The 17,191-nt window shown below is 41.1% G+C and overlaps 1 protein-coding gene across 1 annotated transcript; it reads right to left on the bottom strand.

The window, feature by feature from the left end:
* Nucleotides 1–8,679: 8,679 nt before the first annotated feature.
* On the bottom strand, nt 8,680–15,405 carry asb13b (ankyrin repeat and SOCS box containing 13b). Its single transcript, XM_085357590.1, has 6 exons — nt 15,192–15,405; nt 14,335–14,534; nt 14,062–14,212; nt 12,143–12,277; nt 9,752–9,943; nt 8,680–9,662 (listed from the first exon to the last, which is right to left on the bottom strand). Exons 1-6 carry the CDS (start codon nt 15,232–15,234, stop codon nt 9,514–9,516), a joined length of 870 nt encoding a protein of 289 aa, XP_085213716.1. The 5' UTR covers nt 15,235–15,405; the 3' UTR covers nt 8,680–9,513.
* Nucleotides 15,406–17,191: the final 1,786 nt, after the last annotated feature.

Raw genomic sequence — 17,191 nt, 5'->3', positions numbered from 1 at the left:
GTTTAGTCACATTTTTTTTATCCATCTGCACTGAAAAGGCTTCTCCAATCATCACCGTCCAAATGTTAATCCAACTGTAGCCCTTAAAAATGTGTAATTAGTTTACAAAAAAAAAAGCGTGCTATTTGCATATGTGTTTACAGCAGCTGTAAAGCAGAGTTTTCTGTCTTGTTGCTTTGAAAACTTTTTCAGCTTTGGTTTTTGGTTAAGGCTGTTTTTTTTTTGTTTTTTTAAACCGTCTCTGTCTTGTGCTATGATCAGGATGTGACTGTGTGTCTATAGCACGAGCAACAAGTGTGAAGCTGTCCGTTTTAAGTGTCATCTGTGCCAAGATAAGGGACCAAGAAACTGTCTACCAAGGAAACAAGGCTCAAAGTGTTTCAGATCAGTGTCAAGATAGGGAGCAGAACACGTGTGAGAGCACTGACCACAGATGTATAAAGAATTGTTTTTAAGGGGGAAGGAGGGACATCAAGAATTCATCACATATTCAGAGGAAATTTGTTAATCAAAAAGGAAAAAAATAAAACATTTAGTAAAACTGAGTTTGAGACTTTTTATTGCAGGTTACTAAGATCCTCTTGATTGTACTTTGAGTTCTCAGTCACTTCCCTTTATTGTTAACGGGGCAGTTCAACAGTGTTGCAACACTTTTAAAGCAAACAGAAGCTTAAAAAAAACTAGACACTGGTTTCTTTCCAATTAGTGTTCAAAAAACGACTCTTAGCACGTTTGTTCATGTGTTTTTGTTCAAATATATCAAACTGGAAAAGGCGAAATGTAAAAAAAGACAGGTTATGGATAAATCCTTTTGAGTTCAGAGGCAAGTTTGACTTTTGTTTTGTTTTAATTGCTGTGAAATGCCCATCGTAGCTCTTCAGGCCAAATCCAAAATTGAAAATGACGTCTTTACACACCTGCAAAGCCTGATTTACATGTATGAAAATTTTACCTCAATATCTGTTGTTGCGTTTGTTTTCACTGTAAAACATACAACTGACACAGTGTGACTCTAGATAAGGTGTACGTCAATATTCAGTATTAAACAGTCATCGAAAAGAGCATCACTGCAAAACTTAGATGTATTCATAGCATTCAGGGAAACAAGCGTCAGTACAAAGCGTATTTCAAATATATTGTCATAAAGAGTCAGAGAACAGCTCATCGCATTGCCAACTTCCTCTATCTCGTTAAACCGATTCTTCACTCACTATTTTAAAAACAGGAACCTGAAAGACTTTCTTAAGTTCTTTTTCATTTTTATATGCTCGAAGGATCATTGGAATTTCTGTTGATGGATGTTTTGTTTCAATTCGATTAGACGGCCACACAGCAGCTTTATCTGCACACATTTTACTTCCACTAAAACCCTTGGGGGGCCTCTTATACAGCTTTTGATCAGTAGTATTTATAGCTGATAATGTGTCACCAGCATGAGATGCTTCACCACAGCCTAACCGAAACCCTCTTCCTCAAAGATGCTTACAACTGCCAATGTTGAGAGTCATGTACTCTTTCTGGGAGAGTTATGAAAGCAGGAGTCTGCGCAAAGCTTAAGGATAAGCTGTCACGCCTCCTTTTATTTGACTTGACCGTTGCCCTGATAACACAAGCCTACACGGCAAACACCTGCTTCCCCTTGAACACAGCTGCTGAGGTTTGGGTAAGATAAAATGGCCGGCTTGGGGAAGTGGAAAAAGTTTTGAATGCTCAGGACTAAACCTTTCATTAAATAATGACTCACTGTTAACTGTCTGCTGAAGGTAAAAGGATATCCACAGCTTTAGGGGGTCATTGTATTAATCTTTATTAAGTCGCAATTAAGAAAAACCGGTCTGACTGAACTAACACTCAAATGTTTGTTCAAATCTTTAAGCACACAGATTGAACATTAACAGTCCAGGTTGGAAAAAACTGTACAGCGAGAACAGGGGATGTTTCCTGCAACCGTTTATAACTTGCACATTTCCTCCTCCTAAAAAAAAAATAAAAATGCATCAGTTTCAGTTTATGACGCGATTCACAAGCCCTCTTCTGATCGCGCTACAACATTACAAATTGGGTTGAGGTCACGACTCTGGTTTGTTCGTTCCAAAACATGAATTTCTTCTTTTGCAACCCTTCTGCTGTCCATTCATTTGTGTGCTCCGCCGGTTTTATGTCAGGTATTGCTGTCCTTATAGTCACCATTCATTGTTCCCCCCAGTTTCAGTGCATTCATGCATCAGGAAAGCAAATAAGCTCAAACCCTGATGGTTCCTCTGCCATGCTTCCCAGTAAGTATAACGTACATATGTTCAAAGAATACCTGATGCTTTCCAGATCATCCAGTTAGCCTTTGATCTTAGGCGGCACCGTTTTGGTTTATGTTTTCTTATTTTCGTTCTATTACCTGATTATTATTTGGTATTTTTTGCTATTGCAATGTTCTCCTGTCACTTTGGCTGCTTCATCACCTTTTTCAGGACTACGTGTCTTTTTGTTGGTATAATCTTTGCAAGATGTTAGTTCCCAGGGAGAGCAGTAACACCTTATGAATGAGACATTGTGTCTTAATGCAGACTGATGGACATCCTGGACTGGGCTCTAGAATTGCTTTTGTATTCTTTTCTGAGCTTTATGAACCTCTAAAATGGTTCTTCTGAGGTCCTGTGAAAGTTGTGCTTGAGGCAAGGTTCCAACCAATTCATCTTTTGGTCACAAATTCATTCATATGCACTTTCAAACCCAGACTCTTATTCTTATTATTCAGTGTGATAAAATAAAAAAAAATAAAAAAAACCCAAACACATCTATTGATGTGTCTTGGATGAAGATCAGACCACATTTATTAATAATCAGAGTAGAAATGCAGCTGATTCTAAAGGGTTCACAAAAACGTTTCTTCTAATCCTGTCGCTTAACTTTGGAACTATCAGTTCTGGATTCAGAAGACCGTGACAGCTCACTAAACGTCATCACCATCATGCAGTTGTTGGCGTGTGTTGACCATCTCCAGAGTGAAGAACATGCTGGTATTGTTGAGCAGAAAGAAACCAATTTTGCAGGTTACTGTACTCTCTTAAGTTAGAGAGTAAACTTACAAAAACAAGGCACGTCCAGCCAGGAAGAAGCTGTGGTGTCACGGCGAGCTTAAAATACTCAAACTGTGGGTAAGGACATTAATTCGCATTGACACTTTGGCCCTAACTGAGCTGTCTCCAGATGCACTGAGGTTACAGTTAACGTTTTGGTTTTTCTTTTCACTTCCTGCTCACTGTTTGCATGTTTGGTTGCTAACATCTCTCCATCTCACGGCAATTGTTCTAGTTTTTCCACATTCTGGTTTTTACATCCTCCAGATGAACGTTCACATGTCATCTTTGTTGTTAGTAATATATATTTGTTTATCACTGACGACCAAACTTTCCACCAAGCAAGTTGTGACTACACCAGCTGAGTTTTTGGCTCAGTCCACAGACAACATACTTTGTATTTGTACTAATCTTTGCTGTAAAAACAGTTGGTCTAAAAAAAAAAAAAAAAAAAAAAAAAAAAAGGAAGGATTTTACAGTGAATATTAGCTGCTTTGTACTTGTTACCCATGCTGTTCTGTAACACAAGCTCATGTTCAGTCATGCTTTAGTGCAAGTCAGGCATAATGAATGCTTTTATTGTCTGAGCGTAGGTGTAGGTTTCAGGTTCATTTCAGGCTGCTTTTCTAGTCTTCACCAGAATAAAAACCATGTTATCAGAGCAACCCTTCAGAAGGGCTGCAGAGAGGACTTTTCCTTTGTGCTTTATGGTCACATTTAATCATTCACTTTTTGTCCCACCCTAGAGTCTGACTGACTTAAAGGGATAGGGTGCTATTCGAACGATTGCTGTCCAACCACCTACACGTTGTTTATCTGCAGTTGTGCCATTTTGAAAGGACGTGTTTTGGTTGAGCCCATTTTAAACAGTTTTGCACATAAACCAATAAACTGCCATTAAGAAAATATTTGTCTTTCAAAAAGTTTCCATGTTAAGATACCAATGATGTACTTGAGTCTGCTATGTGACTGAAAGATGCAATCTACACTCAACAAAAATATAAACGCAACACCTTTGTTACTGCTCCCATTCCCCATGGGATGGACGTAGAGACCTAAAATTCATTCCAGATACACAATATAACCATCCCTCCCAAACAGTGGTCACAAATCAGTCCAAATGTGTGGTAGTGGGCACATCTGCTATATTGAGATAATCCATCCCACCTCACAGGTGTGCCACATCAGGATGCTGATCTGACATCATGAGTAGTGCACAGGTGTACCTCAGACTGCCCACAACAAAAGGACACCCTGGAATGTGCAGTTTTGTCTCACAGCAAAATGCCACAGATGCCACAAGCAATGAGGGAGCGTGCAATTGGCATGCTGACAGCAGGAATGTCAACCAGATCTGTCGCCTGTGCATTGAATGTTCATTTCTCAACCATAAGCCGTCTCCACAGGCGTTTCAGAGAATATGGCAGCACATCCAACCGGCCTCACAACCGCAGACCTCGTGTAACCACACCAGCCCAGGACCTCCACATCCAGCAGGTTCACCTCCAAGATCGTCTGAGACCAGCCACCCAGACAGCTGCTGGAACAATTGGTTTGCACAACCAAACAATTTCTGCACAAACTGTCAGAAACCGTCTCAGGGACGCTCAACTGCATGCCCGTCGTCCTCATCGGGGTCTTGACCTGACTCCAGCTCGTCGCCGTAACAGACTTGTGTGGGCAAATGCTCACATTCGATGGCGTCTGGCACGTTGGAGAGGTGTGCGCTTCACGGATGAATCATGGTTCACATTGTTCAGGGCAGATGGCAGCTGAGAATGTCCCAGTTCTTGCATGGCCAGCATACTCACCGGACATGTCACCCATTGAGCATGTTCGGGATGTGCTTGACCGGCATATACGACAGCGTGTACCAGTTCCCACGAATATCCAACAACCTCGCACAGCCATTGAAGTGGAGTGGACCAACATTCCACAGGCCACAATTGACAATCTGATAGACTCCATGCGACGATGTGTTGCACTGCATGAGGCAAATGGTGGTCACACCAGATACTGACCGGTTCTGGGTCCCCAGACCCCCAATAGCGCAAAAAACTGCACATTCCAGGGTGGCCTTTTGTTGTGGGCAGTCTGAGGGACACTTGTGCACTACTCATGATGTCAGATCAGCATCCTGATGTGGCACACCTGTGAGGTGGGATGGATTATCTCAATATAGCAGATGTGCCCACTACCACACATTTGGACTGATTTGTGACCACTGTTTGGGAGGGATGTTTATATTGTGTATCTGGAATGAATTTTAGGTCTCTACGTCCATCCCATGGGGAATGGGAGCAGTAACAAAGGTGTTGCGTTTATATTTTTGTTGAGTGTATATACAGGGAGTGCAGAATTATTAGGCAAATGAGTATTTTGTCCACATCATCCTCTTCATGCATGTTGTCTTACTCCAAGCTGTATAGCCTCGAAAGCCTACTACCAATTAAGCATATTAGGTGATGTGCATCTCTGTAATGAGAAGGGGTGTGGTCTAATGACATCAACACCCTATATCAGGTGTGCATAATTATTAGGCAACATCCTTTCCTTTGGCAAAATGGGTCAAAAGAAGGACTTGACAGGCTCAGAAAAGTCAAAAATGGTGAGATATCTTGCAGAGGGATGCTGCAGTCTCAAAATTGCAAAGCGCCTGAAGCGTGATCATCGAACAATCAAGCGTTTCATTCAAAATAGTCAACAGGGTCGCAAGAAGTGTGTGGAAAAACCAAGGCGCAAAATAACTGCCCATGAACTGAGAAAAGTCAAGCGTGCAGCTGCCAAGATGCCACTTGCCACCAGTTTGGCCATATTTCAGAGCTGCAACATCACTGGAGTGCCCAAAAGCACAAGGTGTGCAATACTCAGAGACATGGCCAAGGTAAGAAAGGCTGAAAGACGACCACCACTGAACAAGACACACAAGCTGAAACGTCAAGACTGGGCCAAGAAATATCTCAAGACTGATTTTTCTAAGGTTTTATGGACTGATGAAATGAGAGTGAGTCCTTTTTTTTTTTCCTTTTTTTTTTGTGTCCCGTTTGGATCTTTAGCCATCAGAATTGTTGTCTTAAGGCCAAGAAAGATGCCAAGCGGATTTATTTTACCAAGTGGATCATCATGGCCTTGCCATATTGGTCCATTTGATTGACCTTTATTATAATTATGAATTTATTTTATTTTCAGTTGCTACAAACGGGACAGACATGACTGGGGGATAGGACAGGGAGAAAGAATGAAAGAAAGAGAGGGAGAGAAAGAAAACCAAAGGGGAGAAGAGACAGTGAGAAGGGGGGGAAGAAAGGAAAAAAAAAAAAAAAAAAAAAAAAAACACCTGGGTCACCTGTATGGAGAAAAAAAACAGAAGAGAAAGCAAACAACAAAGAGCAACATAATAAAAAAAACGGCACCATCACAATAAACTAGCTAGCAGTAGATATCAGTAGATACTAAATAATAAACGATATTGTGCAGCACGCAAGATAGACAGCGCACAATGTGCTTTGAGGCAGCAGCCAAGAAAGCTGTAGTCCGCGTCTGTGAACACCCGTGTGTACACCTGTGTGCATACCTGTGTGGATCAGCATACTTGCATTCCAAAGGTTTCTCCATGTAACGATCTGCTAGGGAGTGTGGGGAGCCACAGCCCCGTCCTCCAGGGTATGAAGCAGGTATGGAGGAGATCAAAACTCCAGACATCCAGAGGCCCCCAGAACACAAGAGACCAAGGAAGACCAACAGAGGGGCAGCCGCGCCACTGTCCCAGTAAGAGCTGAGGAGAGTCCCAGATGAGGGCTCACTCAGCAGCCGCGGAGCAGAAGCCAGGGGGAGTTGCAGTGACGCGCCCGTGAGCTCCGCCGGCAGCCAGCTGTGCCTGAGTGACCGAGCCCCAGGCCGAGAGGCCGGGGGCACCCCGCCTCCGAAGTGGCCCGAGCGAGCCCCAGGCTCCAGGCCCCGATAAGCGGCCGCCAAGGAGTGAGCCGGTGTGTACCCGGACGCCCACCCCCAGACACAAAGAACCACCAACGCACCGACACCTGAGGGAGTCCGCCACTGGCAGGGGAAGTGGTGGTGGGTGGAGATAGGCCTCCAAACCTTGAGAGTGAGTCTTGATGGGCCAGATGGATGGGCCCGTGGCTGGATTGGTAAAGGGCAGAGAGCTCCAGTCCGACTCAGACGCCAGCAAGGTGGAGGTGGAGTACTGGTTTGGGCTGGTATCATCAAAGATGAGCTTGTGGGGCCTTTTCGGGTTGAGGATGGAGTCAAGCTCAACTCCCAGTCCTACTGCCAGTTTCTAGAAGACACCTTCTTCAAGCAGTGGTACAGGAAGAAGTCTGCATCCTTCAAGAAAAACATGATTTTCATGCAGGACAATGCTCCATCACACGCGTCCAAGTACTCCACAGCGTGGCTGGCAAGAAAGGGTATAAAAGAAGAAAAACTAATGACATGGCCTCCTTGTTCACCTGAACCCCATTGAGAACCTGTGGTCCATCATCAAATGTGAGATTTACAAGGAGGGAAAACAGTACACCTCTCTGAACAGTGTCTGGGAGGCTGTGGTTGCTGCTGCACGCAATGTTGATGGTGAACAGATCAAAACACTGACAGAATCCATGGATGGCAGGCTTTTGAGTGTCCTTGCAAAGAAAGGTGGCTATATTGGTCGCTGATTTGTTTTTGTTTTGTTTTTGAATGTCAGAAATGTATATTTGTGAATGTGGAGATGTTATATTGGTTTCACTGGTAAAAATAAATAATTGAAATGGGTATATATTTGTTTTTTGTTAAGTTGCCTAATAATTATGCACAGTAATAGTCACCTGCACACACAGATATCCCCCTAAAATAGCTAAAACTAAAAACAAACTAAAAACTACTTCCAAAAACATTCAGCTTTGATATTAATGAGATTTTTGGGATCATTGAGAACATGGTTGTTGTTCAATAATAAAATTATTCCTCAAAAATACAACTTGCCTAATAATTCTGCACTCCCTGTATAACCTTTCACAATATTAGTTCCTGAAAACGCAATTTCAGATCATTTCCAGCTAAGCATTGCCAACTGGTGAAGCTTGGTTCCCAAACCCATTAGGGAACTATAGGGGTTTGTTGTTGTTTTTTCAAGTGGATGTTTTTTAAGTTGTTTTTTTTCCAGTGGAACTTTCCATTCATTTCACGCAGTCTGTCAATTCCTAAAGGAAATGAAGTACCTGTAAATCTAAAACAGTTTTGTGGGTGTTTAAAAAAATTTTTTTTTAAATGACGCTTGAAGTCCAATTAAAACAACACCAAGTTATTTTTAAATTCATGTGGTAGTCATCTGGTATTTATTTACACAGATTTGATAGAGGTAGAACCATCTGTATTATGTACAAATTTACATTAAAAATAAATACTTACAGAATATATACAAATTCATATTCATATGCAGTCCTAGTAATCAAACCACATGTTGCCAAAACAGTTAATGTAGTATTACAGGATATTGCAGGGTTTTAGTTTTTTTTGGTCTTCAAACTTACATTCACACATACTTGGACAAGTATAGCAAGAAAATACTTGTCTTGTTCTTGACACAAGACAAGTATTTTCTTGTCATCTCAAACTCCACAAAGCAAACGGTGTTATATCAACACAAATTATTCCAAGAAATGTGAAATGATGAGTGGTGCTCCCAAAGCCTCTGAATACACACAGGTGCGCTCCGATACTGATACCAATTCAGGACTTGGTATCAGTATGGGGTGGGGGTTGGGGGGGGGGGGGGGAGTACATGAATTCAAAACTACTAATAATGGATATTAAAAGGTGGAACTTGGCCTGTTGCAACAAATACACACCGGGAATGTGCCAGACAAGTCGGCACACACCACCACAGTTCTCAAAGGACATCTAAAATATGGAAACCCCCTGTGTAAGGTTGACACTTGCTGTGCATGGCCTTAAAAGGCAAAAATTAATCTTTCGGTCTTCGCACAGAGCAGCAAATTGCTTGCCTAAATTGTGCACAACCTACCAAGGAACAAAGCCCTAAACACTAGAAGGTGCGGAGATTTTTCTCGGTATTGGGTGGAGCAAATTAGAGGAAAAGGGCATTAAAAAAAAACAAAAAAACAAAACATTTGACCTAACATTCATTTGATGCAGAGGCTAAGGTTTGCCAACTACGTCAAACGTCAAGGCTAAATACTGCAGGGTTTTCTTTCCGTTTGTCAGAATAATTTGTTGCTGTAGCTATGACCTTAAAAAAAAAAAAATCCCATTTTCAGTTTGCTTAGACAAAAAGTCATTGTATTTAACTGAAAAAAATAAAATAAAAATCTATACACCCATCTAGTTTGGGAAATGTGTGGTATCACTGTCAGCTCAAACATCCTGTCACATGATTTTCAGAAGAAAGGGCCACAGGAACAGCCGTTGCAACCAGCGATTAAATTTCAATGACTGGAGCCGGAATGTAAGACAGGAAGCTTATGATACGATTAGGCAAGTCCAGCCTAGAAACAACTTTATGCGCTCTTGTGCCGAGAATCCTCCTCACTGCCACCCTGCTGATCTGCTGTAAACTCAGGGGGTATTCTAAGACAGAAAAAGCCATCTCAAGTTATGCGTCACTAGTGTTCTTGATGGACTAAAATAAACAGGATGTACTCTAGGTGGATACTCACTCTCAAAGAACTCGAGGCAGAGATACGATGGGGATCCCAGAGTGGTGTAGTGGATAGGTTTCTTGTTCAGGTTATCCGTGGCGTACACATTCCCCCCAAACTCCACAAGCAACTCAATCAAATCTGTGTTTTTTGCCTTGGCTGCGTGATGAAGAGCTGTCTCGTGGAGCTTGGCAGCATTCACGTTTGCCCCTTTCAAAAAGGAAAACAAACTTCTAAGAGAGAGGAAAGCGCTGCTGATGCCCAAGGTTGTGTTTTTAATAGAAATTCTAAACATCATAATCACTTTATAAAGCAAGAAATATATTTGACACCAAATATTACAGTAAAAAAAATATATTATATACATATATCCTGGTAATGGCTGCAGGTCCTTTTCAGTAAGTCCATTACTATCAATGCTGTTTGCTGACCTTTTTAGCCTAAATGTATTATAAAAAAAACCGACTGAGCTAGCTCTCTGTACAGATAAGAGAGGAAGCTTCAGATCCAGTGGGGTATGCTTGTAGCTGCTACTACTGACAGACGTTGGAACAGTGAAACTGTGGATGGATCCACTGATACAATTATTAATAGAGGATACTGAAAGACGAGGTCCACGCTCAAAGTCTAAAGTGCTACGCATAACAATGAAGAGAAGTCAACTTCCTGTGTTTAGATGTTTAGAAATACGTGTCCTGTTTGTGGTTAAGCTGTGAAGGTAAAACTTGACTGTACAGAAAATTATTTTTCGTCTTATTCAGAAAAAGTTTAAAAATGCCGGTACCCTGCATGCCATGCCATTTTAAGTTTTAGACTGAGAGTTACATACATGCCATGTACAAGAGATTTTATTATGGAACAAGCCATGATATCATGGTTATAATAATGCTGTCATTACTAAGTAATGCAGCATGTTTTGTTTCTGCTCTAAAAACAGCTTATTAGTCCTTTTCTTTTTTTAAAGAAGCACAGATAAGACAGCATATCACACTAAATTATCTCTAATCCATGATGACTGAATAGTACATCATAACTGTAAATTTCATTAGCCGTGGTGCGCAGAGGAAACGCCAGATATCCTTTTCAGTGATTTGAATTCGCTTAATCTTAATATCGACAAGATATGCAGTCACACGAACCTTGTTATGGACAGGCAGCCAGTCAGCTCATTTTTACAGAGAGGCAACTATACTAAAGTAATAATACATCAAGAGCAAACAAAGTAGCTGTGTGAGCTAAAAATCTGATGGTAATTTATTGCATTGATAAATCCATCAAGTTCAAAACAATCTCCAACAACACTGGCTGAAATGCAAACCCAAACCGTGACACAGCCTCCACCGTGTTTTACAGATGGTTGTAGACACTGTCATGCCTCTCTCCTGACCTCCTCTGTATATGTTCATGATTCAAACCAAAAATTACCAATTTGGAATTATCACTCCATAAGACTTGTTGCCCCCAATTTGAAAAAATTGATCACCTGAAAGGCCAGATGCATCTCTCACATCCGAAATACTATATTATGTCTGTCAAACTTTTATCTTTAGCATTTGACACAGATTCGTTTTACCCAACAATGTGCCAGTAACAAAGTCCTTAAAGATACCAAAGTTTTCAGGGCTAACTGGACACTGTTTCGTCTTTTTTACGCTTGAATGATTCATAGTGTTCAGTGGTTTAAGCAAGAAAATATTCCCATAAAAAAGGTCAGACACAAGGACTGGGCTGAATATGAGTGAAAAAGCAACCAATATCCAAAGAAACACTTTGAAAGGTCTTTGGCAAGCCTGGAGAACTATTGTTTAAGACCACTTTACAAAAAGATAGTACAAGAATATCCGCCTAATTGGCAGAAAAATATAAAGAAATAAGGAATAGCCCAAGACTTAGTCACATTAACGAATTTCATTAAACTAATGTGTAAGAGAGAGTTGCAGTCCCAGTGGTGTTTAATGGTCTGCGAGTAAAGAATAAATATAAAAATAGAATCCAAACGCTGGCTTAATCTGTGCAAATGTGATATAAAGTCCATAAGTACAAAGAGGTGCTCTGTTGTAGAACGACAGATTACTGCTAAAGCTACAGAACCTTAAAAATAACTGGAAAAATGTCAAGAAATAAAGTTGGATTCAATAATCTATACTCATTATAGATTTTGTGAATCCATCAGGGAAACAAAAAAAGATATACCATAAAATAAAGTAAAAATTACAAAATTTAGACCCTCCTACTATATGAGCACACAGGTCTGATTGATGAATCTTCCACTAATGTGATGCTATTCTCAGAGAATTCAGGTTCACAGGTTAAGTTAGCATGGCGATATAACCTGGTAATAAGTGAACCACCCTGAAATTTCCCTGAAAAGCTCAAATCCTGCTTTGTGGTACAGGCTTCTGGACTCACCTGCGTTGAGGAGAACTTTGGCGCAGTCATAATGTTGCCTGGCACAGGCTACATGGAGCGGTGTCCCATAGTGGCAGTCATGGGCCTCCATGTGAGCTCCTTGATTGATCATGAGCTGAACACAATCTGAATTCCCTGATATTTACAAAAAAAACAAACACAGAAAATAACTAATTCCAGTTGTATAAACCTAAAAAGTTCTGCAGTTGAGCAAATGTTGGCGATGCAGGTAGGTACATTTGGAATTTTTGGCAGCAATAATTATTAGTATCAGAAGAATTAGTCCTTTTCGGTGTCCCTCTCAATGCATTTGTAACCATGTGTAATGCCATTAAGAGAATCACAGCTGGACTTTAAGAACTTTTTTCTTATAAATATTAAGCTGAAAATAGTTGTGAAACTCAAGGTGACAGTCTGTAAGTGGTTTGTTCTGCATCCTTCCATCTTTCTACAGAGAACCTGAAGGTCGACACAAAGACTTTTTTCCCAGGACTGCTTTCCAAATAATTTTGTCCTACATGTTCCAGTCATTCCGATCCATATGAACTATATATCTTTAACAGGTGAAGCTGTGCATGCATACGGTTATCTTTTTGACTTGGGCTGTGTGGTGTGCTATCTGAAGCTTTGGTGATTCTATGACAGATGGACCGGGAACATAGTAAATTCCACAAGAACAAAAAAATAAATAAACAAACATCTCTGTGTCACTTTTGTAGTCATTATTGTAAAACGAGTATGTCACAAACCAAGCACCAAGCCCCAGGCCCTGGATGCAGTTTCAGTCACGTAGACATTTACATCATTGCAAAGCTGCGCCCACAATCACCGTCTGTCTTAACACTGGTCAGTGAGAGTCGGTGAACCTGCTCGTCTAGTTTTTTGGTTTTTTGTTTTAAATACAATGGAGAGGATTTGTGCAGGTGGAGCTACAGCTTTAAGTACACTGATTCCCATTGTATTCACCACCGGAGCCATAAAGGTCCCTGTTACAATACAGCTGCACTGTTTCTCCACTAGAGAGACCATCTTGCCAAAAGTGTTGGCTCATCTGCCTTCACACCCAATTTGAATTCGAGTTACATCCCGTTCCTAATCCATGGGGTTTAATATAATGTCAGCCCACCCTTTGCAGCTATAACCATTCAAGTCTTCTGGGAAAGCTTTCCATAAGGTTTAGGTGTCTATGGGAACTTTTGACCATTCTTCCAGAAGTGCATTTGTGAGAGACACATGAAGCCTGGCTCACTGTCTCCACTCGAATTCTTCCCAAATGCCTTTTATCATGTTGAGGTCAGGACTCTGTACAGACCAGTCAAGTTCTTCCACGCCAAACTGGCTCATTCATGTCTTTATGGACCTTGCTTTGCGCACTGGTGCGCAGTCATGTCGCAACAGGTAGGGCCGACACCCAACTGGGGTCGAAAACCATTGCATGAAGCTCTCTACACCATGTTCTTGAGCTAATCTGAAGAACACATGAAATTTGGAGGTCTATAGCGACTGACTCTGCAGAAAGTTGCCGACCTCTGCGCACTATGCGCTTCAGCATCCGCTGACCCTGCTCTGCGATTTTTACGGGCCTTACCACTTTGTGGCTGAGTTGCTTCCACTTATTTATTATACCACTACAGTTGACTGCTGAATGTTTGGTAGCGAGGATAAAATTCAAAAATTCAAATTCAAATTCAAATTCACTGAGCTCCTGAGAGTGACCCATTCTTTCACAAATGTTTATAGAAGCAGTCTGCATGCCTAGCTTCTTGATTTTATACACCTATGACCACGAAAGTGATTGGAACACCTGAATTCAATGATTTTGAAGGGTGACTGAATACATTTGGCAGTATAGTGTATTTTAATCAACTGACATGGCTTAAAATATGATTATGCACAATGTTGTGTTGGAAAACACACACCTCCCATGCAGGCTTCATGAAGAGGTGAGAAGGTGAACAGGGGAGGATTTACAGTTGCTCCATACTCCAGCAGCAGCTTGACGCAATCCAGACTTCCAGCTGCACACGCATCACACAGCGGCGTGCTACCATCGATGTTACGAGCGTCCACCTGAAGAACAGGGCCGTAATGACAGCACACATGCACCATGTTGAGCTACCACCTAAGCCACCAACTGTGCTTGATTCTCTAGTGACGTGCCGAAGTCAGGTAGCACCACAAAACCTCCTCACCTGTGCGCCAGCATCCAGCAGCAGTCTAACACACTGGGCCTGTCCCTGTATACAGGCCTCGTGCAGGGGGGTGATGGAGTCCACAGCCACTATGTTAACTGCGGCACCTCCCTCGATCAGCTGCTGCAACTGGAAGGCCCTGCCTTGTGCAGCAGCCTCGTGCACTGCTGACCGGTCTGTCCAGAATCCAAGGCCGTGTGCTGCAAAGATGTGAAACCAAACAAAACCTAAGAGCATCTATTCACAGTCAAGGGAAGGGGGTTGAGGGGATGTATGAGCGTTTATACTACTTCTTTCTAAAAGAAAAGCCAGAGTGTTTCTTCTCCTCATAAAACATGCAGCTCTTAATCCCATGTCAAGACAACTTTGTATAGAGTTACCCATTAAATAACATAAAGGGATGACAAATGCGCAGAAAGGAGAAGAGGTTTGGGAACATGACAAAGTGGGAGAAAGTGGTTTCGCACAACCTAAACACAAATGACACTAGTGCTCTGCACGTGTGCAGCAGGGCCCAACCCACCTGAATAGCACATGTATTTGTCTTACATGGTGTGAGGTGTGCGTTATAATGGATCCACTGCTGAACTAGTTGCACAACAGGCAGTTCAATGCCTGCTGGTTTCAGCAACGAGCTTAAAGCGCGACGTCATGCTCTCAGACGAACGTCAACCAGTTTAAGATACCATGCTGGCTTAAGGCTAGCCTTAATCAGCATCGTCAAAGAAAGACGAAAGGCAGGCAATGAAAAGCTAATAAATCTAGGATCTGCTGGCATCATCGGGAAAATAACCGCCAGACTCCTTATTGAAACGGCTGTCTCGGTTACTGTTAGTCACCAACTCTAAGCTACTTACCGATTTCTCCATACAAGGACGGTCTGGCCCGTGTGATCTCCATTTCATGTTCCTGTTTTTGTCTCTCTCAGCAACGCAGATTTAGCCGAGCATGGTTTTCATTTTGAAGCAAAGCAACAAAAATCGAAAGGACTGCATTACTACGAGTACTACCACACACACCGTGCAACCCTGTGCAGAGTCTGAGCAGCTGAGGTTTCGCCTAAATAAACAACGCCGGGGAATTCTGGGATATGTAGGCGAAGGGTTATGATTATTACAGATAAATGAAAATAATAAAGGACACACACACACACATTTATATATGTATATATAAAAATAAATATATATTGTATATGTTGTGGTTCTTTAGTAATGCAGAATAATAGGACATATGTATTTATTTGTGTAGCACATTTTTAAAATCCATTTTGTGGATTCAAAGCATAGACTGTATATAAAAGACGGACAGAGCAATGGGTTTTGGACCTATTTTGAAGCCTTGGTATTTTTCATTTTTGGAAGCAGAAGTTGCTACTTGTGATGCAACATGAAAAAGTCCACCAAAGATGTAGACCAAATCCCAGTGTCGTGATAGAAAGTGTACTCTGGTTTTTGCCAAAAAACAAAACAAAAAACAAAGAATCCGTAAATATTTAAAATGTTGATCTATATTGTGTCAAATGTATCTTATGAGATACTTATGAGTCTTATGAGTCATTTTGAGCCAGAAAGAACATTCCTGACACATTGTAGAAGCTGCAATCATTTTTTTTTTGATTGTAGCTTTTGACTGACTATAATGTAGAACACAGAGAACAAAAAACATATAATTCCTTTACCTTCTTTTTTTATACAACCCCTTCACAACTCCTGTTGACTACAGCCGATAAGCAAAGATTTAAAACAAAACAAAACACGGAAACATTGGAAATCACTTTTTGGCACAACACCGGCTGAGCACAAAAGCAATAATGCAATCAGGAACCACCAGACTTTCCCATATTTCAGATGTTTGTCATCTTAGTGTCACTGTCTGCAAATATCTCTCCACACACTGTATCCCAAAAAATGCAATTTATTGAACTGTGTCTAATGCACAAATTGTTAATATACAGTGTACTGTTCTGCCTCGGTTCCTCATCCAGGAAACTTTTGGCTGACACTGTGTCTAATCAGGGGTTTCTTAAAAGTAAGAAACAGTTTACAAACACGAGACTAATATCTGTTTACATCATAACATGACACCTGTCAATCCATTATCCTGTTGGATGACTTATAAAAATGTGTAAATTGTTTTTTGTACTAAAGTGTAAACATGTTTTGTAATCCTTTAAAAATTGGTGTATTAACATAGCGTGAATCACATCACTTCTGGAGTCAACCCCAGTTTTTCACACTTCCATGTTAGCTTCCTTTTTCAGTTTCTCTACTTTATCTAATGACTTTAACCAGCAAATAAAAAAGGTTTACATCGCTGTCAATAATGTGGTATGTAAAGAACTGTTTTTTATTCATTTGGTTATGGCATGTGCCTGTTTAGAGCTAGCTTGGCGAGCTTTAGCTAGCATGACACATTAACTCATGATGTCACTTAAGTGCTATTTTATATTTCAATTGCAACTCCTAGGTTAGATAAGGTTAAGTAAACAGGTTAACTGTGGGATGGATTCCACCCTATTTCATGATCCATGGTAACAGTGGTTATTGGTGAGTTCATTCTGGTAGCTATTTGTATGGCCACAGGACTAACCATTAGCCACCCAGTTACCACTTCCCCTCAATGGAAAGGGAAAAGTCATTTAACCAATGTTTTTAGATTTTAGTTTTTTTGTTTGTTTGTTTGTTTGTTTTTCTGGAGACACCCTCATGAAGCATTAAAAATTAAACTTCCTCTTTCAACTTTCATCTCTCTCGATCCTATCGGATCCCCAGCATCGTCTTCTGTCACACCAACCTTCTGCGTGTCCTCGTTTGCTGTAGGCTGCTGGGTTGAGCATTAACAACTAAGCCTTGCAAAT

Source organism: Diplotaxodon limnothrissa, linkage group LG7 (genome assembly GCF_057381915.1).
Source record: "Diplotaxodon limnothrissa isolate DT_005_m linkage group LG7, D_limnothrissa_male_GT1.1, whole genome shotgun sequence".
Lineage (NCBI taxonomy): Eukaryota > Metazoa > Chordata > Actinopteri > Cichliformes > Cichlidae > Diplotaxodon > Diplotaxodon limnothrissa.
The sequence above is the reverse complement of the archived record's forward strand: the minus strand, read 5'-3'. Positions and strand labels throughout refer to the sequence as shown.